The sequence below is a fragment of the Ranitomeya imitator genome, chromosome 3 (assembly GCF_032444005.1).
Source record: "Ranitomeya imitator isolate aRanImi1 chromosome 3, aRanImi1.pri, whole genome shotgun sequence".
Classification (NCBI taxonomy): Eukaryota; Metazoa; Chordata; class Amphibia; order Anura; family Dendrobatidae; genus Ranitomeya; species Ranitomeya imitator.
Window position 1 is genome coordinate 661531783 of NC_091284.1, and position 26764 is coordinate 661558546.

The 26764-nt window shown below is 42.4% G+C and overlaps 1 protein-coding gene across 3 annotated transcripts in view; it reads right to left on the reverse strand.

Moving 5' to 3' along the window:
• Positions 1–2551: 2551 nt before the first annotated feature.
• The window catches only part of RUBCNL (rubicon like autophagy enhancer), a 60715-nt gene continuing 36502 nt past the window's right edge, over positions 2552–26764 (reverse strand). For all 3 annotated transcript variants that reach the window (XM_069758275.1, XM_069758274.1, XM_069758276.1), the window contains exons 5-16: positions 23649–23734; positions 22000–22189; positions 21562–21675; positions 21284–21344; positions 21075–21198; positions 18808–18950; positions 15975–16039; positions 14963–15201; positions 10290–10351; positions 8834–8987; positions 4973–5063; positions 2552–3676 (exon numbers count right to left, since the gene is read on the reverse strand). In XM_069758275.1, the coding sequence (XP_069614376.1) occupies positions 3540–3676; positions 4973–5063; positions 8834–8987; positions 10290–10351; positions 14963–15201; positions 15975–16039; positions 18808–18950; positions 21075–21198; positions 21284–21344; positions 21562–21675; positions 22000–22189; positions 23649–23734 (1466 nt within the window). In that variant the 3' untranslated portion in view covers positions 2552–3539. The remainder of the gene's footprint in view (positions 3677–4972; positions 5064–8833; positions 8988–10289; positions 10352–14962; positions 15202–15974; positions 16040–18807; positions 18951–21074; positions 21199–21283; positions 21345–21561; positions 21676–21999; positions 22190–23648; positions 23735–26764) is intronic.

Sequence of the window (26764 nt, forward strand, 5' to 3'; positions counted from 1 at the left end):
GCCACATTCATTCCTCTGAGCGGTGCCAGTGACCGCTGACAGGAAGAGCTGCGGCACCCGGGGACAGTGTGACAGGCAGGGGCAGCGTCAGGAGCGGCAGGACTAGGTGAGTATTATATTCACCTGTCCCCGTTCCAGCCACCGGGCGCCGCTCCATCTTCCCGGCGTCTCTGCGCTCTGACTGTTCAGGTCAGAGGGCGCGATGACGCATATAGTGTGCGCGGCGCCCTCTGCCTGATCAGTCAGTGCAGAGAGACGCCGGGAGTCGGGACGAGACGCCGGGAGCTGCAATCAAGAGAGGTGAGTATGGCTTTTTTTATTATTATTATTGCAGCAGCAGCAGCAATGGCACAGATTTATATGGAGCATCTATGGGGCAAAAATGAACGGTGCAGAGCACTATATGGCACAGCTATGGGGCAAGAAAGAACGGTGCAGAGCATTATATGGCAGAGCTATGGGGCAACAATGAACGGTGCAGAGCACTATATGGCACAGCTATGGGACAATAATGAACGGTGCAGAGCACTATATGGCACAGCTATGGGGCAAGAAAGAACGGTGCAGAGCACTATATGGCAGTTATGGGGCAATAATGAATGGTGCAGAGCACTATATGGCACAGCTATGGGGCAAGAAAGAACGGTGCAGAGCACTATATGGCACAGCTATGGGGCAAGAAAGAACGGTGCAGAGCACTATATGGCACAGCTATGGGACAAGAAAGAACGGTGCAGAGCACTATATGGCACAGCTATGGGGCAAGAAAGAACGGTGCAGGGCACTATATGGCAGTTATGGGGCAATAATGAATGGTGCAGAGCACTATATGGCACAGTTATGGGGCAAAAATGAACGGTGCAGAGCATTATATGGCACAGTTATGGGGCAAGAATGAACGGTGCAGAGCACTATATGGCACACCTTTCTATGGGGCAATAATGAACGGTATGGAGCATCTATTTTTATTTTTGAAATTCACCGGTAGCTGCTGCATTTTCCACCCTAGGCTTATACTCGAGTCAATAAGTTTTCCCAGTTTTTTGTGGCAAAATTAGGGGGGTCGGCTTATACTCGAGTATATACGGTATGTGTGCTACTGCCAACACATATGTAGAGATAAGCTGAGCCGATTATATGGTTATCATATATGTCCAGTAAAAAATCTATATAAACCCTGAACCATGATGTAATAAAAGGAGTTCTATTCTGATACTAAGAGTGTCCGTGTGGTACCTCTCTCTTTGTACATGTACTTGGGTTTTATTATTTAATTACGTGGCGACAGCAGGGTGGGAGTCATGTTGCTTTTCCAGAGTCCTTGTTCTACCAGTTGCATGGGAACCCCTGTATTTACAGTGACAGATGACGGGCTGGTTTTGTGTGGAATAAATTAGGGGATTTATTGGTAACATTTGTGCAACATAACATTTTTTGATCACTTTCAGTATAAGGTTGGGTTCACATTCCTATGTTCTACACGGAGCATTTTTGTTGGGATTTCTGTGTAAATCTCGCAAATATGTGATTCAGGCGAAACTCCTGACATAACCACACACTAGGAGGCAGGTGGAGACACTTCAAACTCAGTTTGAGGTCTGGGGTACCCATCTTATTAGGTGTGAGCACAGCTGTGGTCGTCCACACTTGTGTGCGAAAATGACGCCTAAAATGATAGGACACCTCAAAAGTGACTTCATCTGCCTCATTTTAATGAGTGATTCCATCTGGGATTTTGCCTGAATCGTGGTTTCTGGGAATTTACATGGAAACCTAGGCATAAGCACAAAGCGTAGAGCACAGGCTAAATGTGAACAGAGCCTTATTCTGATTTTTGGGAGGCAGAATTGACAAATAAACAGCAGTACAAGAGTAGTTTTTATTTTTAGTCAGTTCTTTGTGTGGTATAAGCGAGATGACTTTTTACTTTTTTGAGCACACTACCTTAGTGGAGCACCCCTATTTTTTTGTTTACCCTGCAGATTTCTCCATTTTGCAGTCTGAGAGTCTGGATTAAGCTCTGTTTGATGGAGGAGGTATAGTGCTATGGGGTTCTTTTTCAGGCTTTGGCCCCTTAGTTCCATTTTAGGAGAATCTTAATGCTTCAGCATGCGAAGACATTTTAAACAATTGTACGCTCCCAACTTTCTGACAGCAGTTTGGAGACGGTCATAACTGTGCCCAACTGAGTGCACAAAGCAAGGTCCATAATGGCATGGTTAAAAGAGTTTAGTGTGGAAGAACACAACTAGCCGCACAGACCTAGCTCAACTCCATCCAGCAACTGGAACAGACATTGACAGTCAGACCCCCATCATCTGATATCAGTGTCTGACCTCACAAATAGATGAAGGGGTAAAAATTCCCACAGAAATCCTCCAACATCTTGTAGAATGTCTTCTCTGAAGAGTGGAAGCGGTGTTAGCTGCAAAGGGGAACATATTAATGCCTATGGACTTAGCACAGAATGTCATAAAAGCTCCTCTAGGGGTCTCAATGCTTTTAAAAAACAACAGTAAAACCGTCCAAAAAAATATTCTAGAAATTAAGCCGATATTCAAACATTCTAGATTTATTTTTTAATAAAGGAAACAGCGAATGTTACATTTTCTAAAAAATATGACTTTACTTTTATATGTAATCTGTCACAGAGCTTCTGCTATGTAATCTGAAAGCATTATGATTTGGGGGCCGAGTTCCTGATTCCAGCGATGTGTCAGATACTGGACTGCATGCTGTCATTTTCAGTTTTCTCTGCTGCAGATCTAGCAGAGCTTGGAATGCTGAGCACCATGTAACCCCGCCCACACCACCGATTGGCAGCTTTTGTGTACACTGTGCATAGGCGGAAAGCTGCTAATCAGTGGTGGGGGTTGCATTACACAGAGCAGTTGACTGGAGACACGACACCTAGTCCTGTAGTGATAATATTTCGGTGTTTAAAAAAAAAAAATCTATTTTAATATCAGTACACAGCCTAATAAGTGACATATCAAAATAATCAGGCTCTCAGCTCCTACATCATGGTGCTCTCAGATTACAGGTTTGCAAAAACCTGCTGACAGAATCCTTTTAATACTTGAAGTTTATGTAAACAGTTGTATAAAAAGTTTGCTCATTTACAGTAAATTTCTAGTTGTAAAAATAAAAACACGAGAAATGTAATTATTACAAAAACTGGCGCTTAAAATCACATAATTGCACATTGCTCCATATTTCTCCTGTCAGTCACTTACTAAAGGCATTGGACAAAGAATAGACTTCTGGAAAGTAATCCTTTGATTTTTTTTTTTCGGAAGCAGCACAGTACTTGAAGGACCAGGTATTAGCGGCAGCCACCGTGGCCTGCAATAACATCAGTTTAAAAGGCACATACTCTGTACATTGTTAAACCATAAAAAACAAAAGCATTTATTAAAATGCTCCTCCTATTTAATAAAAAAAAAGTTTATCAAAACAATTCTACATTCTCATAAATAAATTTTTTACACTGCAAAACAACCATAGACAAAAAATATACAAGTTCTTCATAATGGTGCTCAGGTTGCTAAGGCTGGATCCACTTCTTCACTTGATGTAAAGGAAAGGTCATTGTTTCGGGCTTCCCTTGCCTTGATCCTTATGCATTTCGGACAGTCTGTCTTAAAACATTCCTTGTGATAGCACGTTTTACAATCTGCAAAAAACATATCAGGATATATTATGCGACCTATACAGCAAATACAGAGCAAATTTGTGTCTTGAGGACAGTATAGTGCCATAGACTAGAAAAGGAATCCTTATAAAAAAAAGAATCATATGCTCATTGCCTCTGGGCGTCTCAACAGCAGTTGGGGAGATTGCCCGACTAATGCCTCTGATCTATGCCACTGTATGGCACTCATTGCCCATAGGGATGCACTTTCCTATACAAATAATAATACTATGTCCAGCACCCTATCAGACTAAAAAAAGTCACTCTTTAGGCCTCCAGTCAGGAGATGGGGCCTTATTGATAATTTTAATAAATACATTGGGAGCTTTTCCCACTAAATGATGTGTTTTTCACTATGGTTTTAAAGACCAGTGAATTAGTCTTAATCCTGGTACCAAGTTCTAGTACACAAAATTATAAATATATATATATATATATATAGATAGATAGATAGATAGATAGATAGATAGATAGATAGATAGATAGATATAGAGAGAGCAAAACAATCAGCACTCCTAATGTGAACACGTGCAAGCTGCATCATATAGATAAAGAAGAACACAGCAGCACATGTACATGAATCTAGGCCATGTGAAAACACAGACAAATATTCAATATGAATTATACTTCTCAAAAAAAATGTCATAAAACTTACAGTTATAGATAAAATGAAGATTCTTAGTGCATAAATTGGCCAATTCATGTGTGCCCATCAACCATGGCAAGGTGATCTCCCTCTGATGGGTCCTACACTACCGTACATGCCACTTTTGGGCCACCAGCCTACAGGCTGCATTTTTGAGAAGTATAATTCATATTGAATATTTGTCTGTGTTTTCACATGGCCTAGATTCATGTACATGTGCTATATATATATATATATATATATATATTTTTTTAAAGGTAGCCTAATATTTAGTTACTATAGGGGCTATATGTAGTATAGAACCACTGCTGCTGCAGAACAACTTGCTTAGCAGGAAGGTATAGGCATAGATCTAATCACGTATTGGCCGACAACATTCCCTCTTCTCAAAAGAGTTTCTGTAAAAGCCGTAGGAATATAGGTATACAGCCCCAGATACATTTAGATGCCATTACAGAAGGGGGCGCTTCCGATATCCCTCCCAGCTTGTGACTCTTCATTTTTAAACAAGGGTCCAAGTTTCAAAAATAATACATCTCCGGAGAACATTTATTGTGCTCCCAAATAAGCCTGCGGCTATAAGCTTCACCAAACGGTAACCCGTGCAAGATGACCTCCTTTACAAGGCATACCTTCACATCTTCTGCATATGTCAGTCTGGAAAGGAAAGATCACTTCGGAATTTCGGCAAAATTCACAGAAAAAACCTTTGGCTTCGCACAACTGTAATAAAAAACAAAACAAAAAAAAAAAAACATGGATTTTTACTGAATCAAAATTGCAACTTTTTTTTTTTCTTTTAGCGGTGTTCAACGTGGTCTTTAAACTGCCCAGCGGACAGTAATTTGTCTTGACAAGACAGCTGAGCGTGCACGTATACGGCAGTCAGTGAGAAGCAGCCAGACACTTCTAGCAGTGGCTTATCTCCCCAAGAATAAAAGGATTATGGATTATCAAGAACGGAGATAGAAGCCACCGCCAGAATCAGGATGGAATCACACACTACGTATAAACGAAAGGCAAATCGGTCACTTGTCCTGTACGTACGCCTGTCAACACTACAAAAACCACGTGTGACCCACAGAGCAAGGAATTTTCCCAATGTGTACAGATGTGTTTTCAATGTTTAATTGCCTGTATTTTTTGCGCTAAAAGTGGGAAATCATCTTGGTGAAGCAAAAAAAAGAAAGCATACTGAGCATCGGCATCCGCCCCACTTCCCTCTCAGGCTCCAACAGACTCCACTAGGCCAGAAGTGAAGACACCCTAACCACCCATAACCGGACCCTGCAGGCCATCAGTGGGCATAGTCAGCTCACTGGTGGCCATTAAGTATTTCCAGTCTAGTGGAGACCACTGAAGAGGCAGCCATATTCCGGTGGAAAGTCTGCCTTCGTTTTTCCCTTTCACCAGGTTGGTTACACACTAGTAACTTTAAAAATATAGCGAAAACCTCTTGTAACGCAGACTGTTGTCATATACACAATGGATGTGAAACTAAAGGAAAGGGGCACAATATCGATAATGCATGAATAGGACACGTGGATGATACTTGCCGATCGTGCACACAGGCACTTCTCTTCATTTGTGGATCACGGTAAGATATTGTTAAGTTTATAGCCGGAGACCAAAACTACTAATTGGTTCAGAAACTCAATATGTCGACCTAAATTATGAGCGAATGAAGATTAACTCCTAGACAATCAGTCTATTTTGGCTTGAAATGGTCATTTCCAGCAAACTTTACATAAATCATTATTAGAAGCAAATATTGTAACCTTCTATCTCAATTTATGAGTCAATCTCCTCCCAGACTCAACCACTGAAAGCAGCTAAAAATGTGGTCTCACAAGACAAACCGATAACTCCCTGAAGGATCAGATTAAAGCTGTCTATTTAAATCTATTGAGAAGGAAAGCACAAGGAGGTAAAAATAGATCAAGAAGGCAATAGACACAGGCTGAGCTCCAGCTTAAGTGTTTTATCTCGCTCCAGAGTTAGATTCACAGCTACACTGCTCAGGTCTGATGTAGAACGCCTATCACATTGCAGATTAGTGTGCTACTTATAAAGAATGTCTCATGGTGCTGTGTAGTGTTTGGCAGACATCGCAGCAGTTACCCAGCAGTCCACCTAATTAGGTCAGACTGAACTGAAAATCAAAGGGAAGGGAAAACTGGAGAAAAATGCAGGCTGCAATACGTCACTAAACAAGAACCCCTGTATCTAAGATGTGTCTATTTGCACCTTGGTTAAATTATCTGGACAAAAAAAAAAAAAAGTTTATCATGAACTAAATATAGCACCAAATATAGCGGGTTACCGCTGCAGTCAGAGGTTTGCTTTGTCTGATGGAAAAAAATATATAAATATAAAAATAACCATATAACCAAACTCCCTCTTTCCTGTAACCTTCCCAGCATTGCCCTATTATAGGTTTACTCTTAAGGTCCCGTCACACATAACGATATCGTTAACGATATCGTTGCTTTTTGTAACGTAGCAACGATATCGTTAAGGAAATCGTTATGTGTGACAGCGGCCAACGATCAGGCCCCTGCTGGGAGATCGTTGGTCGCTGAGGAAAGTCCAGCACTTTAGTCGCTGGACTTCCCGCTGACATCGCTGGATCGGCGTGTGTGACGCCGATCCAGCGATGTCTTCACTGGTAACCAGGGTAAACATCAGGTTACTAAGCGCAGGGCCGCGCTTAGTAACCCGATGTTTACCCTGGTTACCGTTGTAAATGTTAAAAAAACAAACACTACATACTTACCTTCAGCTGTCTGTCCCCGGCGCTGTGCTTCTCTGCACTCCTCCTGCATCCTGTGTCAGCGCCGGCCAGCCGGAAAGCAGAGCGGTGACGTCACCGCTCTGCTTTCCGGCCGCTGTGCTTACACAGTGCAGAGGAAAGCACAACGCCGGAGGACAGACAGCAGAAGGTAAGTATGTAGTGTTTGTTTTTTTAACGTTTACGCTGGTAACCATGGTAAACATCGGGTTACTAAGCGTGGCCCTGCGCTTAGTAACCCGATGTTTACCCTGGTTACCGGGGACCTCGGGATCGTTGGTCGCTGGAGAGCAGTCTGTGTGACAGCTCTCCAGCGACCAAACAGCGACGCTGCAGCGATCGGCATCGTTGTCGGTATCGCTGCAGCGTCGCTTAGGCTACGTTCACATTTGCGTTGTGCGACGCAACGCAAATGAAAACGCACCAAAACGCACGCAAAAACGCTGCGTTTTGCGACGCATGCGTCGTTTTTTGCCGAAATTTGGATGCAAAAAAAATGCAACTTGTTGCGTTTTCTTGGCCCGACGCTTGCGGCAAAAAAAACGCATGCGTCGCACAACGCATCACACAAAAACGCATGCGTCCCCCATGTTAAATATAGGGGCACATGACGAATGCGTCGCCCGACGCAAACCCGACGCAAACACGCAAAACGCTAATGTGAACGTAGCCTTAGTGTGACGGTACCCTTAGACTTGTTGTGCTTGTTCCGGTTTTCAGATATATTCATCAGTTTGAAAACGAAAAGACAAAAACATAAAAGGGTGGGTGGGATTCTCAAAACATCTTTTTTAGTCCAATAAGTAAGGGGGCAGAAAGGTAATGCAGCTTGGAAAAACTGTTATGTCGCCCGGGTGTGGTTCCCAGTTTATTTAAAGGGAATCTGTCAGCAAGTTTTTGCTACTTCATTTAAGAACAGCATGATGTAGGGAAAGAGAAGCTGAATCCAATGATGAATCACTTAGATTACTGTGTGTAGCCGTTCTGACACAATCCAAGCTTTTAGATTTAGCAGCAGAGCTGAGGAAGCTAACCCCGCCCACACCAGGCTTTCCATGTGCATAGTCCATAGAGAGTGAGGACTAGCCCAGCAATGGTATCTCAGTGATAAATCCTTTGCAGTTAGTACACAACAGCACTCACTTTGACACGAGACATCCCTGAATTCTGTGTTTCGCCTTTACCTCCTGCCATTTTCAAATTCCCTTTAAGTGGAGGACCAACTATGTAAAAATGTCCTAACACGTCATAATACAAGGAGCTGCTTAAAACGCATGTATTTATGGCTAATACATTTCTGGATAATTATGGCACTGCCCCTCTTATAAAAGACAAACATAAAATGCTATTTAAGATAAAAATTAGGTGTATATGGATTCTGATTGGCAATCACAAGTTTACTTGGGAAAAAAAAATCCAGATCATAGGAAAGAATAAAAAGATTATTACAGAGATACGAGGCTGAAAAAAGGCAGGATATAAGCATAAACGTAATCGTATACATTTCCCCGCAACAAAATTTACCTCTATGCATTGAACAAGGTGAAACAGCATAAAATGGACATGCTGTGGATTTTCAAAATTAAAATAAGCAATATCCACTTTTATAACCTTCCCCGTCAGTCCATGAATGTAATCCATTCCAGTGAGAACTGTGTATGATCGCCCGGTCTCCAGTATCAGACAAGCTTAATCCACATACCTCACACTTTTCCACATGGGCTACAGCCAGAGCCAGGAGCTCCCGGAGGCCGGGCAGGAGGGACTTCTGCTTCACGTTATACAAGTCGGCCAATGTGAAGAGGTGCAGCTCCTCCGTCAGGTGAGAGGGGACAGCCTCAAAGGCCTTTATAATACTGGTTTCAAGAGAAGAAAGTAATCAGTATTTGCATAGATCCCATAAGCTACTTGTAAAATGTATAGATCAGAACCAATAAATGAAGAAAGAGGACTTACTACTTGTAAGAAATAAAGAATACACAACTTTTGAGTTTGTCACAAGAGTTTGTTCTGCAATGACCACCAAGGGCATGTTTATCTAAGTAACCGATCCCCACCCCCCACCTGAACTCCAAATCTGTAGCAAATTCTAGCTCTTGGCCTTTAGTAGACCCATGCCTCCCATAAGACGATGCAGCCAACAACAAGTATTTCTGTAGATAAGCTGTGTTACAAGGAGAGATGAGAGAATAGATTCCCAAGACTCTGTTCCAGCAGCCAGGCCCGCATTTCATGACCACCGGATGGGAGCTCTGCAAATCGCCTGTAACCTGACGGCATCCATGGCGGCTCTTGATTAGCTGGGCTGTGGTGGTATCATTGCTGAGATGCACACACGACGTGCCTGCCAGACTAATCAAAAGAGAAGCCGCGGATGCAGACAGGTCAGAGGCGATTCACAGAGCTCCCGTCCAGGGGTCATGAAATAGGGGTCAGACTGTATGCTGGACTTGGGGCCTTGTAAATCGATTCATCTCTAGGTAAAGGGGGTTGGCAGGGATTTTCTTTAAAAAAAAAAAAATAATATATATATATATATATATATATATATATATATATATATATATATATATATATATATATATACACATAAATAAAGGTTACCTTAGAAAATGTGAAATTAAATCGTAACAACACTAACAAACACCTGTACTATTCCAGTCATTGCTCCAGGGGTTCAAGGTGACTAAGGCCAGTGATGGGCTGCAGCAGTCATGTGACTGATGGACGCTAGGTCATCGCTGCAGGCCTAGTGAGGGTCATGGGAGCAGATGAATATTTCCCATTACCTACTACTGCATTTTTTTATCCCAGAGAGAGTCCCTTTACACAGAAAATAAGAAATGGTCACATTTATTCACTTGATGTTCTGGTGTGTAATGGATGAAGGCCATTCTCATAGTAAGCACTAGTGAGAATTGTAATACACTGAAATGGGGAAGCAGGAAAGAAAAAGGGAACATTCCTTTCACAGCAGGAAAGACAAATATACCAAAAATATAAAACAAAAGTACCCATAATCCTTCCTCATCACCTTAGCTCATCAGATAATCTAAAGTGTGTGAACATGTTGCCATTATGTTCCCAATTCATTTATCAGCCACACAATAAATCTCTTATATGCATGTTATGTATATAACCCTGAGCTGGTATCTCACCTATCAGCGAAACGACAGGTCGTCACCAGCTTTCTGATGTGGATTAGCTGTTGCTGCACTTCCTATGGGGAATAAAAAGAAATGTTCTCATGTCTACAGCCACCTACGTCTCACGGTGCCACATGCCGTGGCGAGGCTTACATGGCACAATGGGTCACTCATACTGTAGTGTGCAGTCATGTAAGATTACGGAACATCATTTGCAGAAGAGCGGGAGAAAATGTTGCACACAGTAGCTTTTTCCTAACTTATTTTTTCTGGAATAAAAAAAAATATATATTTCTGCTCCCACTAATGGGAAGGCTTTTGTGGTCATTATTTAAATTCCCCACTATCAGGTTTCTACTGATTTTGACAGGTGCGATAACTTCTGTTCTATTCTACACATCTGCCAGGGGGAGTCGGGAAGCCCCTATACACAGTTTCGACAGAGGAACAGCCGAGCCTTTTGTTCAGAGCGAATAATCGCTTTGCCAACAGCTAGTGAATTTGTCAGACTCCTTGACATCAGTGTGAACAGCGCTTTCATGACTGCTCTGTGAACCAGTGTGCCACAATTACTATTGACTCTGCACAAAATACAGTAATAATGTTCGAAAGATAGGAATAATAAAACAACAACAAAAAAACATTTATTTTTCTTGGCGGAATTCCAAATCATATGCACGAGGCCATCTCTAAAGCTGGCCACAGAGGAGAAGACCAGAGGGTCAGACAGTCCTGATGAAATCATGGAGTTTGCCCAACTTCCAGCTAATGCGTATAGAGGCCACAAACGATGGCCAGAAGTTGGTCCATGGTTGATCAAACAAGTGTCACATTGATGTAACCATACTCATTTAGTCTATAGTGACCATCCAAGGTTAAGATCACCAGTTGATAGAACAAACTTCTTTCGGAGAATGGGCTTTCATGGAAATATTTAAAAAACATGTCTGACTTTATTTCAAATGTTGGGGGCCTTTCCTGGAATGGTTAAAACAAGTATGTGTTTTCCATTTTCGCCCAAGGAATGATGGTTTTGTTTAAAATATTCCATTTCGAATATCTTTAAACAGAATCAGTCACCCCCTGGATGCTTTTAAGCCATTACTATGGGCATACAGGTAATAGAATGTATGCCTCAGAGCTGCAGTGCAGAGGTTGAGATATGTACTTTTAATGTTTTACGTTAATGATTTCTTCCAGGTGCCAGGGTATGCGGTGCCTGGATGAAATCCCTGTCTCCTGTCTCCCTTGCATGTCACCCTGGTGTAATCCCGAGCATGCGCCGTACACTCGTGCGGTCATGCCTAAGCAGGAGCAGGGTGAAGACACTGCCCATACAAGGGTGGGTAAGGTTCAGATAATAGCGTGAGTGCAGGGCGCAGGTCAGTGTGACGGGCATGGGAAGGGGGTGTTATTGCAATGAAGAGAGGAGGCAAGGTGGCAGGTTCCCTTTAATGGTGTCCACACATTAGTCTAATGTAAAAATGTCATCACATGCAAAATGGAAGCCGCAGGAACCCTTCCCACTAATACATGGCATTTTCATTCTTCACTAACACATGCAAAAGTACAAGTTTGAAAAGGCTTTGGTTATATGCATACCATGTACTGTCCTCCCTCCCCCACTGTATCTAGTTCACTCTCTGACTTTGAACCAGTTACAGAAGAAGTAGTCGGGCTCCTTGCATCTTCTCGCCCGACCACTTGCACCAGTGACCCCATTCCGTCACATGTCCCCCAGTCCCTTTCCCCGGCTGTCACCTCTCACCTAACAAAAATATTCAACCTTTCTCTCACTTCCGTTATTTTTCCCTCCTCATTTAAGCATGCCATCATATATCCATTACTTAAAGGGACACTGTCACCTGAATTTGGAGGGAACAATCTTCAGCCATGGAGGCGGGGTTTTTGGGTGTTTGATTCACCCTTTCCTTACCCGCTGGCTGCATGCTGGCTGCAATATTGGATTGAAGTTCATTCTCTGTCCTCCATAGTACACGCCTGCGCAAGGCAAGATTGCACCTTGTGCAGGCGTGTACTATGGAGGACAGAGAATGAACTTCAATCCAATATTGCAGCCAGCATGCAGCCAGCGGGTAAGGAAAGGGTGAATCAAACACTCAAAAACCCCGCCTCCATGGCTGAAGATTGTTCCCTCCAAATTCAGGTGACCGTGTCCCTTTAAAAAACCATCCCTCGACCAAAACAGTGCCGCTAACTATAGACCTGTCTCTAATCTTCCCTTCATCTCTAAACTCCTTGAACGCCTGGTCCACTCCAGTCTTACCCGCTATCTCTCAGATAACTCTCTTCTTGACCCTCTTAAATCTGGCTTTACACTCTACTGAAACTGCCCTCACTAAAGTCTCTAATGACCTACTAACAGCTAAATCTAATGGTCACTACTCCATGCCAATTCTCTCGGATCTCTCCGCAGCATTCGACAATGTGGATCATCAGCTCCTCCTCACTATGCTCCGCTCCATCGGCCTCAAGGCCACCGTTCTCTCCTGGTTCTCCTCCTATCTCTCTGACCGATCCTTCACTGTATGCTTTGCTGGTTCCTCCTCCTCTCACCTTCCCCTATCTGTTGGGGTTCCTCAAGGATCAGTCCTAGGCCCCCTCCTCTTCTCTTTGTATACTGCCACTATTGGACAAAATCAGTAGATTTGGTTTCCAGAACCATCTCTATGCTGACGACACCCAATTATACACTTCTCCTGATATCACGCCGACCTTTTTAGAAAACACCAGTGATTGTCTTACCGCTGTCTCTAACATCATGTCCTCTATCTGAAACTGAACCAGTCAAAAACTGAACTCCTCGTGTTCGCTCCCTCTACTAACCTACCTTTGCCTGACATTGCCATCTCCGTGTGCGGTTCCACCATTACTCCAAAGCAACATGCCCGCTGCCTTGGGGTCATCCTTGATTCCGAGCTTGCATTCACCCCCCACATCCGATCACTGGCTCGCTCTTATCTGCACCTCAAAAACATTTCTAGAATTCGCCCTTTTCTTACTTTCGACTCTGCAAAAACTCTTACTGTTTCTCTTAGTCATTCTCGTCTGGACTATTGTAACTCTCTACTAATTGGCCTCTCTCTTACAAAACTCTCCCCGCTCCAATCTGTCCGGAATGCTGCAGCCAGGATCATATTCCTCACCAACCGTTACACCGATGCCTCTACCTTGTGCCAGTCATTACACTGGCTACCCATCCACTCAAGAATCCAGTACAAAACTACTACCCTCATCCACAAAGCACTCCATGGCTCAGCACCACCCTACATCTCCTCTCTGGTCTCAGTCTACCACCCTACCCGTGCCCTCTGCTCCGCTAATGACCTCAGGTTAGCTTCCTCAATAATCAGAACCTCCCACTCCCGTCTCCAAGACTTTACACGTGCTGCGCCGATTCTTTGGAATGCACTACCTAGGTTAATACGATTAATCCCCACAGTTTTAAGTGTGCCCTAAAAACTCATTTGTTCAGATAGGCCACACAGGGATCGTTAGGTTAATGTGTTGAGGCGGTAGGCCAATCATTAAAAAAAAACAAAAACAAAAAACAATCAGGTTTCTCGTATCATGTTCTCATACACTTTATGCAGTTAATAGTGTGTCTATACTGCTACATACTTAGGCATTGAACTGGTTCATGCAGCTTTACATGAACACCCGAGCCTTACACTATGGCTGGTCCGACTAACTAAAGCAATTGTTACCATCCACCTCTCATGTCTCCCCTTTTCCTCATAGTTTGTAAGCTTGTGAGCAGGGCCCTCACTCCTCCTGGTATCTATTTTGAACTGTGATTTCTGTTATGCTGTAATGTCTATTGTCTGTACAAGTCCCCTCTATAATTTGTAAAGCGCTGCGGAATATGTTGGCGCTATATAAATAAAATTATTATTATTATTATTATTATTATTATTATTATTATTATATGCTTACTTCAGGGTCAATTTTTACACAGTGTTTTTGAGCAGAAGATAAGCAGATGTCATTATTAAATAATATGTCACCTTATTAGGTTGCAAACCTCATAATTTTTACTGCAGTTTTTATTCTTTTTAGGGTTGTGCTTGTGACATTGTTTTGACCTACACCTACAGTAGAGCAAAGCATTTTTCCCATATAAGTAAACAAGTCACCTTCCACCCCCATAAAAAAGATGGCATTTACCCTTTCTAACATTCTTTGTAGAATATACATTACAATGTATGGAGACCACTGTCAATATGCAATTAAAGGGAACCTGTAGCCTCAGAAAACGCTATTAAACTGCAGATTTAGGGTTAATCCGCAGGTTAATATTACAACGTTGCCAGGCTGCATTGCTGAAAGTGTGGCTATAGGCAGAAAATTAACTTATACCCTTCCAAGTGCCGCCAGATTTCAGTTAAAGTGAGGTTCGGCTGTAAGCCTTCCCTGGCACTTTGATTGACATATCGCTCAGCACAGATGTGATACAGAGCCGGCTGTCAGTGTTGGCGCGGGCTTACAGCTGTGAGTAACAACTACCTGCTCTGCGCACACATGAGGCGGCAGTTCCCAGGAGAAAAGAAGTTAATTTTCTCACAATAACTGCAATTTGAGTAAGGCTGGGCAGCATTATAAAGACAGGTTCCCTTTAGTAAGTGAGATCTTAGATTTGCAGAAGACACAAGAACATTACTGACCTTAACTCTGTTCAGGTCCTTCACTTTTTTGTAAAGAGCTGGGTTTTCTCTCTGCACATCGAATGTGTGACTGTCCCATATTTTATCTACAACGCTTTTAGAGAAGTTGCTGACGTAGTATTTACTGAAATTCCATTTGGAGAGAATGCGCCCAGGAATGGAGCTTTCCAAGTAATGGTGACAGCAATCGCAAAAATACTTCCCTAGGTAATCACAGTAGCGCAGTCTGCTGGTGTACCCTGCACACAGAATATTAAACGGTTCAATTACTACCATCATCCCAGAGACAAAAACTTATAAAAATGCTTTATTGCCACATCACTGCCATGATCACAGACTGGAGTACATAAACTACACTTTCAAAATATTTCAATGAGGCCTGCCAGTTGTTGCCTTCATGGATGACCCTCCTTAAAATGATGACCCTCCTTTTAATTTTTTGTCTGGCTTTGCACTGTGTACAGAGCCTTTATGAGTGTAGGAGTACCACAACTACACTTTGTTAATATTTGAATGTGGTACTACAGTTGGTGCCTTGAAGGTTGTATGGATAACCCTGCTTGTATTTTCTGGTAGGCTGTGCAGAGCCTTTATGAATGTAGAAGTAACAACTATACTTTGCTCACAATATTTGAATGAGGTACTACAGTTGGTGCCTTCAAGGTTGTATGGAGCTTTTGTGAGTCTAGGAGTACCACATTATGAGAATTTGAACAGAATGTATATATGAAGCCCTCCTTTATGTCTAATACAGGGTGTATCCGAGTCCCTCTTCCATCTAATTTTTGGCAGTTCTTGCTTCCTCCATATTTTACACTAACATTTCTAATTTTTTCCATCAGACCTCTTTGTAGGGTCTGCCGAAAAAATGCTCAGCTATCCCGCTGATTCCCTTTTTCACGTGACACAAGCCTGCGAGTATTAGGATTGGCTCGGTTCGAGCAACCAGCACCCCAGCATTTTAGTGCTTACTTATCCCTAGTTCTTAACTAAACCATACCCATTTACTTACTATGCTCTACTTTTGTTCCACATCCAGCACAAAAATAGTTTTGTGATGCTACAATTACATCTCGCCTGAAAGACAAAACAAATATCGAATTTTACATTAGATTTGTCTTTTTCAGTTGCAAAATTATCCACCACCCCCCCTCCATGGTAAATTAGGCGTAGTAGTGAAATTTACAAACTTTCGCTTGCAATAAACCAAAAATGAGAACAAATTCAATAGCTGATCACAACTATCATCAGTGGTTTCCCCAATTCTCCTGCTGACTTCACCTGCATAGAACAAGGCCTTTTCTGCTGCCCTCAATAAATCGTTGTTTGCCTTTTTTGCAAATGGAAGATTTTTTACCCTTTGACTATGACCACGTAAAGAGGCATACATTGCTCAATATAGAATTTTCCAACGCAGGCAAACTACAGCCAGTTACAGGATTTCCCCAGTCTCCGATAATGACGCGTGTCCATTGTATAGCCGCAGCCACAATCTGGCCGACCACAGTTCCCAGTCCACCTTATTAGCCAGTACAGGGACGTTATACACATAATTAACTTCAATGACCGTTCATAACATATCGCTGTACAGGGCTACATTCACACAGTGACCCGGTCACACAACGGCAGCACTCGCTTCTTTGTATCAGCTACTTATCTCATTCAGCGTTCACTTTCTTAGAAAATAATCCACCTAGTCAGGCCAAAAGTCAACATGACCGCAGGAGGAAAAAATGTGCCAAATGTGCAGAATGACCTAGTGTACCTAATGACGTGTTTCACACCGGGTCAAAACATTGTCATAAAGCTTAAAATATCACGAATTCATTATAGGCAAAGTGCACGGCAGTTCAGAAAACTTTACATCAAGTTCACAATTACCAGTACATTATAACGATCATAGATAATAATGTGTGCAAAACTGTAAAGTGCTGCGGAATATGTTAGCGCTATATAAAAATAAAGATTATTATAAAAAATAAAGATTATTATGGAATGGACGTTATGTTTAACGTCAAAACGTCATTTCCTTTGAGAGCAGAGGCAGTACAATGGCACATGGCGCCCGTGTGTGTTCAGGCTCCAGACATTAGGCACCGTGTACCCCCGTACGGGGCATTGCAGAGGCACCAGACTCTCTCACCTAGATACAATGTTTCTTAACAGTCCATTTACACAGCTCCATTACTGGAAACAAATGTTCCTGATAAACATGCAGTCTAAAAAAAAGCTGCTGCTCAACTGACAGACGAGCAAAAGGGCCGTTCATAGAATGACATTGGCACAAAACATAAGACATTGGCAGCACCTGGTCCTGTGCTGCCGAGAACAATGGCAATCTGAATGAAATACTAATGATCTCTCAGTGAAGCGGGGTCAGCCTGTGTAAAAAGTTAAATGACCACCGATCGGCAAGCATGTAGCTGATTGGCAGTCATTTATTGCCAGTAGTCTGCCAGTGGAAAGGGATCTTAAGAAAAATACCCTTCTAATATGGCATGCCATGGAAAATTGCAAAAGTATATTACAATTCACACGCTCTGAAAGCAAAAACCTGGGTAAAATGGAAAGCACGTGAAGCCTCAGTATGAGCGGCCCTGCAGGGATCGATGTAGTGTTGACCCTAAATATGGCCATGTCGAAAAGTGCTAAACTGCAAACCACATTTGTGATACCAACTATGGCACAACGTTCAATCTAGAGAAATTCATATTCTCATAGCAATTGCATGCACGTGAAACCAAGGCTGGCCATACACATTAGTCGGCTATCAGCTGAAGAGTGCTTTGGCCACCGGCCGTATCAGCTGAATCTCCCATACACGTGAGAGCCGTCGACTGCCACATCAGCTAGTGGCTCATCTCCTGCAGAACAAGGTGATCGGCAATACAAAAATTGGACTGACATCTTTCCCATCAGCTGGCTGGTGCCCCCATACACATTAGACCATCAGCCAAACCAACGGATATTGGCGGGTTCAGCCGCCATTAAAAGGAACCTGTCAGCAGATTTTGCCGAAAAGTAAGTTATATTATACTCCCCCTGGGGGGCGCCCGGTATGATGGGCGTCGCAGATCCAGGTCCGCTGCCTCCCATCTTCTTGTGACACCGCCCTCCTGCTTCATCGCTCCCCGGTATCAGCACTCCTGCGCAGGCGCACTTCTCTGCCCTGTTGAGTGCAGAGCAAAGTACTGCAGTGTGCAGGTACTGGGCCTCTCTGACCTTTCCCAGTGCCTGCGCACTGCAATACAGACCCGGACCGCCCCCCGGGGTGAGAATAATATAACTTATTTTTCTTCACTTGCAGGTCGGACTGGGGGCTTATCTACAGCATTATAGAATGCCATGTATAAGCCCTGAAAGGCGGTGGCGGCATCTTATAGCAGCTGACAGCTTCCCTTTAATCTAAGGTGTATATGTGTCTTAAGAGTTTTCACTTTGTATAACAGACATACACAAGTTGTACTCGGAAGATGGTACAAGTACGGTATACAAAGCCCAAGGTCCTCCACCTCAATAACATTTATTAGCAGAGCCACAAGTTTGAATAGCTAATACCAGACATTGATGACCTCTTATTATCTTTGGAGAGACAATGGGACTTAAGGGAAAAGAGAAAAAAAAACGAGATTTTCCTCAATACCAACCACTGCATAAGATTTAACCAGTCTCAAAGTAAAATTGCAGCACGACTCGTAAATCTAATTTCTATGGGTAGTTTTATAATAAACATGAAAAATTAAAATAAACGTAAACATGTGTGGTTTAAATATGATTTGTAACAGAAACAATCTATACATTATTAGCTGTTCCTTACATTTATAAAGAGGACTGCAAGTAAATACCTGATGTATTGGTGTACAGTGGCGATAACCTGAAACCGTGGAGGAGACCATTCTTCATCGTCCATCATTCTGAAGCGTTTAATCTCCTCTACCAGACACACACTGGACTCAAATTCCTCTGGAATCATGTTTGTATAGGACCGCTAAAAGAAAAGACAGTAGACTCAATAACGTAGTTGTACAAGGTTAGAAAAGAGACAACCTGTGGCACCATCCCTGTCCACAGGTTATCTGGGGTAATACAGTCCTGTTCACTTCAATAGGAGCTGAGCTGCTGTGCTCGAGATCGTCCACCAGTGTGCAGAGCTTGATGTTCTGGCTCTGTCCATTGTTTACATCTGAACATCACCTGAGCTGACAACCGCTGGTCATTAGGGGTGCCGGGTGTCAGACGCCTACCAATCTTATGCTGATGACTAGTGATGAGCGCACGTGCACTTGCTAACAAATAGGCAATCCCTGCATATATTGTGGCTGTCTAACAGCTGCGAGACATGCAGCAGCGGTGACTTAAACACATTTTTCAAGCACGCCAAAGACACTCTGCTAGCACCCGAGCGTGCTCGGATAACACCTTATCCAAGAACGTTCACTCATCACTTGACCTCTCTGTAGGATAAAAAAGGTTTCTATAAACAGCACTCCAACATCTGTCAAGTGCTCAAAGTAGGGTTCCACCCCGATACTAAGAAGAGCTTGACATTCTGTATTCAATACACTAGTGTTTTATTTGTTGCATTCCTAATATCATAAGTCATATGGCGTTTTGGTCTTGCATCAGATCCTCATCAGATAATCGGATTGCAGTAGAAGATCGTTCGAAAAATCTTCATATGACTTATTGTAATAGGAATGTAATAAATAAAACACTATTGAGTCTTGAATATGGCGTGCCAATTTTTTTTGCACTATCCTTAGGATAGGTCATCAATAAAAAAAAAGTAGAGATCAGCCTCTTCTGGGAGGGGGTAAAAAGGTTAATTAGAACTTGTCTCAGTTATGCAAGAAAAAAAAAAAAAGTTAAATCCCTTGCAAACAAAAAAAATAAAAATAAAATTGATGAGCTCACCTGATTCTGACGCTCTTCTCTGTTCTGCTTTGTATCACTCCATTGCAGAGATATTCACATTTGTGGCTTTTGGAGTTTCTTCAGAGTCTTCCCTGGGGGCGTGTGTTTTCATACCGCGCTCCCAGGCGCTGCCAATCACAGCTTGGCACTAATCTAGCAGTCTCATGCTGCTGAGCTGTGATTGGCAACTTCTGGGAGGGAACGCCCCCAAAGACGACTCTAAAGAAACACCCAGCTGAGCAAGGATTTCACCTGTTGTAGATATATTCACATGTGTTGCTTTCGGAGCACAACAGGTGAAATCTTTGCTTGCAGTTCAGCTGGGTGTTTCTTTAGAGTCGTCTGTGATTGGCAGCGCCTGGGAGGGCGGTATGAAAACACACGCCCCCAGAGAAGACTCTGAAGAAACTCCAACGCCCCCAGAGAAGACTCTAAACACCCATCTGAACTGCAAGCAAAGATTTCACCTGTTGTGCTCAGAAAGCAACACATGTGAACATATCTACAATGGATTGCAAAAGGGTGAAAAGGAAAAAAAAAAAACAGAATCAGGGGAGCTCGGGGATTGAGTTTTTTTTGCAAGTGACTGGTCTATTTTAACATAGCACGTGCAACTATAAGGAGGGCGTTTCTGGGCGGCACGGTGGTGCAGTGGTTAGCACTGCTGCCTTGCAGCGCTGGGGTCCTGGGTTCGAACCCCACCAAGGACAACATCTGCAAAAGTTTGTATGTTCTCTCCGTGTTTGCGTGGGTTTCCTCCGGGCACTCCGGTTTCCTCCCACATTCCAAAGACATACTGATAGGGAATTTAGATTGTGAGCCCCAACGGGGACAGTGATGATGATGTGTGCAAACTGTAAAGCGCTGCGGAATATGTTAGCGCTATATAAAAATAAAGATTATTATTATTCTTATACGGTAATTTACTTACAGATCTTGATATCTTACTTAGTGTGATGGCATGTGACATTGCTGTGAATCACCATGAAGTCATGCAGAAGCATGGTGTCACACCTACTGCCTAACAATAGCGGGCTGTCCTGTCTGTGCTACAGAGTTGTATGCTAGGCTTCGGTGTGGAGACACCCTGTAAAGAACCATATGCAGGCCATAAAGTAGCTTTGCATTAAATGACCGGTGACTAGGCTTCTGGCTAGAAGTATCTGGGAATAGTGAAATAGACTCTTGTGGAACATACTGTGTTAGTGGTCAGTTTTGCAGGGAGCTGCCCATCTACATCAATCAGAGTCCATTGCTGTCGGAAAGCTCTGTACAGATTCCTGGCGGTTTCTTCAGCAGTGTTCGAGACTATGGGACCAGTTCTAGAAAAGATGATTGCAGGTATGATCAGAAATGTATCCCGTAACACTACATTTACACGGACACGGCCATGGAGCCTGATCATACCTTGCTGCTGTGTCATTGGACTCCTTATTTTTCGCCACCAGTTTCTCATAGTCCTCCATTTCTGTTGGGAAAAAAAAAAAAAAAGAAGAAGAGTGAACATTTTTTGTTGGTGCTTCCCTGTCAATATGAATTTTTGGACATCCATTTGTGTGGCATATTAACCATTTAAAGGGCATCCCCACTCAAAATAGAAGTGGATGGGTCATCAAAAACTAAACCTTGCTTCACACAATAACCAGGACTATGTATCAATATCGCATGTATATGAATCAATTTACCAATTATCACAAAATCAGAGTCATAGTCCTCTTCACAGGTCGTGGAGTCATCATCGTATTCTTCCTCCTCCTCAAGAATGGTTTCCACAGGAGAATTCTGCACAGTAACCAAGCCTGTAATTGCCAAACAGAAAGCGTCATACTCGCAATATCACCGCTCTTATCATACAACGTCAATTAACCTCAGAAACACCACAACCTATTAATGGAATTTTGAAGATTTAAAAGTAAAAAATGCAATACAGTATATAGTTTAATAAAGCCGAAACCAGAACATGGGCAAACTGGTTTTCATTAAGACATCTGGTAAGTTACATAAGGCTTAAAATTGTGGAGAGATTTTCCTTCTCTATAATTATCTGCATAATGATTCTACTCCTCAGTCGTCATTTATACAGTTAGTACATACAGACAATTCTATAGACACAGGGTATATACCGTCATAACCACTATCAACAGAAGTGGCGGATTCGGAGTTGGCTTTGCGTCTCCGGTACCAGGGCTCCTCGGTATCTTCTCTGAGCCAATACATTCCTCCTTCGGTTTGGAACTGATCAGACTGCCAGCTGCTCTTCATCATCTCAACCACAGATATAAAAAGGTCGGCTGCCAGAAAATGCTCATTTTCCTGCAAAAAGGCAAAGCAATGTGTCATGTAAGGAATGAGGCGCAATCACTACTTTAATTACGGTATTTCAAAGAGATATACTTAAAAAAAAAAAAGTTGCAGTGCACTCCTACTGGTTAGCAAATACAACTGCAGTAACATTATGTCAGGCCAATATGAATGATTACATAATACTGATACCCTTCTAGAGGTTGTACCAATTAGTAACTATGGGCCAGCCATAAGTTTAATGGTGCCCTTTGTGGTCCCTTTATATTTACAGTGGTGTGAAAAGTTCTTTCCCCCTTTCCGATTTCCTATTGTGTTGCACGCTTGTCACACTTAAATGCTTCAGATCACCAAACAAATTTAAATATTAGACAAAGATAACAAGTAACCACGAAATGCATTTTTAAATGAATGACTTATTAGCGAAAAGGAAATCCAAACCTATAGGGCCCTGTGTGAAAAAGTGATTGCCCCCTAAACCTAATAACTGGTTGAGCCATCCTTAGCAGCAACAACTGCAATCAAGTGTTTGCAATAACCGACAATGAGTCTTTTACAACGCTCTGGAGGAATGTTGGCCCACTTATCTTTGCAGAATTGTTGTAATTCAGCCTCACTGGAGGGTTTCAGAGCATGAACCACTTTTTTAAAAGGTCATGCCACCGCATCTCAATCTGACTAAGATCAGGACTTTGGCTAGGCCACTCCAAAGTCTTAATTTTGGTTTTCACACAACTGTACGTGCAACCATCTCATCCTTTAGTGCTCACATCATTCAAAACAAGATACAAGTAATGATACAATATCGTGCCATAACAAGACTTGTAAGCAAAAAAAAGATGTAGCTCAAATCAAACAGACAGAAAGCTTTTTTCCCACCAACACAAGTGGTGCAAGTATTGGCAGGTCATCGGGGCTAATTGTGCTCCAATTCAAAGTGACTAAGGAGTGCACAGTAGCCAAAAAATGAATGCAGGATGAGAACAGGGCTCTGAAGGCCTCGACTGGAATGGTCCTAATTCCTAAATGCAGAATGCCACTTCCTTTATTGTCTATGAGGATTGTAACAGATCAGCAACTTATCACTTAGGGCTCATTCAGATGTCAGCTTTTCACTGAAAATGTAGCTATTATGTCTGTCTTTTTTGTGGACCAAGTGGTCTGCAAACTAGACAGACTTCCCCCGTTTTCATCCAAGTCACGGATCAAACTCTCCAATGCAAGTCTATTGCTCCATGAAAAATTTGGACAGCACAAAAATTTTGGGCAGGAACCAAATACAGATGAAAGTCTGATCCAGCACATTAATGGAAATTGGTCTGTTTCTTGCGCATGAGAAAAATCACAGCCATCTGAATGGGCCCCAATGGGGTGGATAGGTTATGGGCTGATAAAAGATTACGTTTCTCTGTAAAGGGTGCATGATATAGATCCGATCCCTACTATATGAACACATATAAACACTTCTTACTCTCTCTAAGTTCACAGTTGGTTCGAACAGATTTCCCTCGGAGAGCTGCGGGACTTCTGTGCTGGAGGCCGGGGCATTCTCCGTTACTACAACAGAAAGACAAATCAGGTCAATAACAGTAAAATAAACGTGACACCACCTGCTGGGAACACACAAGGCCCTGCCAGTATGGACCTGCAAATCACAGTATTAGTGATAGCGTTAATCTCACCATGAAAGCCACAAATGCTTGGCTGAAGCTTGATCACAATATCTGCGGTTCTCTTGTTACTATTAGAGAGAGTAAACATGGGAGTGTAAAATAGAATAAGGCTGGGGTGGTGGTGGGACCATATTTCTGGTAGCGTCATGCCTCATGAGCCACTGTCCAAGACAGAAACTGGGACCAGATTCCGAGACCCTCATCAATCTCTAAAATGCCAGGAAAAAAAGTGCATTTGAGAATCTGTCGGTAGGATCACTCCTCCTGAGCCGTCTATATGGGCCTGTGGGTCACAGGAAGCTGAACGATACGATACCAGTTATCTGCAATCTGATGTCTTATTCCAGAGAAATTCATATTATTTGTTAATATGTAAGTAACTGTTAATATCTATGAGTCAGATCTACCGAAGATTCTGCCTCCAGAACTTAATTTAAATGGAGGGAGGCTTCAGCAGTGTGAGACATGTAATGACTGACAGTCTGCTCTCCTGTCTACATGTCTGGTGATGCCCCCTTTGTTTTCCATATAAACAAACGCAAAGAGCCATAATCCTACTTGTTAGGAAACCACTGGAAACACTAATCCTGATTGACAGCTTGTATAAAAGGAGACATCAACTTATTAATATACAGAAGGCGGAAGAGGAATCCAGAAATGTGAAACTAATGAAGCTCTCCCCTGTACATAATAAAGCATTATAGGGGGGGTCTCATGGCAACACGGGCCCTGAAGAGAGGTTCTGAATTATGAGGTATTAACTGTTGTTAAAAAGGTCAATTTGAGGTCAAGTCAGCTGTGGTTTATCTGCCATGAGCGGTTAGAACTGGTCCTATCCAGTCCTTTGGCGCCTAAATTAAAAGGTTTTTCATTGGTCTATTTTACTATTGGTGGGCTTTTTTTATGATAAAAAAGCCCTGTTGGTGAAGTTTCCCCTCATTCAGTGTTATTAAGAAGAAACTGAAGATCTTGCCCTCCCTCCCTTATGCTATGTATTTATCCTGTCATGATTCATTTATTTGTGTGGGGGAGGGGGGAGGGAGGGAAGGAAAAAAACGAGAAAAAAAAAAAAAAACGCCCTTTATTGGGTGGATTGGTTTTTATGGTGGTTAAGATTTGGACATTTTAAGAGTTAATTTATTAAAACGTTGTATTATTGAATTTTAAGTAACCCAAAATAAATATCACGGCCATTTCTTCCAAACGTTGTCTACTCTATTTATTTGAATGAATGGGTCTTGTGTTGCCATGCGACAGCACCGGTTCTTCCGGGATTTAGCACCATATACAACGACTTAGGGGCAACCATTATTCTCCAGGTAACGAAAGCCACGGTGTTTTCAGGTTTTCTAACTTTCGATTAGATCAGGGATTTTTTCCTGTTTGTAACCAGACAAATGTTTCCATTCTTACACCACATGGATTGGGTACCACGTGGTCTCGTCCATCACCGTCATCTACTCCTCAGCTAAATGTCAGATTGTTACAGATTTGTTTTTTTGGCTTTACTTTGAAAAAGGGCCTATCTGGTCAAGTAAACCTCCTATTTATTTTTTTACTCTATAAGGGCGCAGTCAGACGGCCGTATAAGTCAGAGAGAGATCGAAACGCAGGGCACGGACTGGCCAGCGGCTCTCCCCACCCGAGCACGACAGCTGCATAGAAACATATGAGGATACAGGCGGTACATTCACATTCTGTATCCTCCATTCTGACAGAGATTCTTAGAAATATATGAAGCTGCCATGCTCTGGTCAGGAGAGCCGCCGGCCAGTCACGGTCTCGCTCCGCTATATACGGCCATCTGACTGCTCCTTAGTATTAGGGCATTTTAATAACAGTCCTTATCGGGAGACCCTTCTTTCATTTATTTAGATGGTAGTGACAAGGAAAATGGGGGAGCCAGCGTGCCCACTTATTGAATGGTCATCCTAGGCTATGTGCACACGTTCAGGATTTTTCGCGCTTTTCTGTTGAAAAACACTTTAAAAAAAAAAAGCTTGCATAAGCATCCCATCATTTTTAATGCATTCCGCAATTTTTGTGCACATGATGCGTTTTTTTCTGCGGAAAAAAACGCAGCGTGTTCATTAATTTTACGGATTTTTTTTTTCCGTTTTTGACGCTATATTATTGCAATGGGGAAGGTCCAGAAAAAAAAAAGCGAAAAAAAGCGCGGTAAAAACGCAAACGGATTTCTTGCAGAAAAAGTCCGGTTTTGTTCAGGAAAATTCTGCAGAGATTCCTGAACGTGTGCACATAGCCTTACCGGTTTGGGATGAGCCTCAGGCTATGTTCACACGTTTCAGATTATTTGCGGTTTTTTAGCGTTTTTGCGCTATAAAAATGCTATAAAACCGCAAATAATCTGCATACATTAAGCATCCTATCATTTTTAATGACATCCGCAACTTCTGTGCACATGATGTGCGTTTTTCCGCATGAAAAACGCATTGCGGAAAAATAATGAACCTGCTCATTAATTTTGCGTTTTTTTTGCGGTTTTCCCACTGTCTAATGCATTGGGAAATGTCCAGAAAAAAAAACGCGCAAAAACCGCCTCAAAACCGCGCAAAAAAAAGCATTGCGGATTTCATGCGGAAATCTGGCAGAAATGTCCGGATTTTCACAGGAATTTTCTGCATGAATTCCTGAACGTGTGCACATAGCCTAAGGCTATGTTCACACGTTGCGTTTTTTTTTGCAGCATTTTATTTAAACAGGCAAAACATGCTCTCTTGCTTACAAAAAGCTGGTTGTGCTGCGTTTTTGTTGTCTATTGCACATGCAGATAAACTAAACCCCCCCCCAAAAAAAAAAAAAAAAAAAAAAAAATCATGAAACAACTTCCTGAAACTTCCAAAAACCCGATAACTTCATTTTTTTCAGCATTTTTGCACTTACCCATTACTTT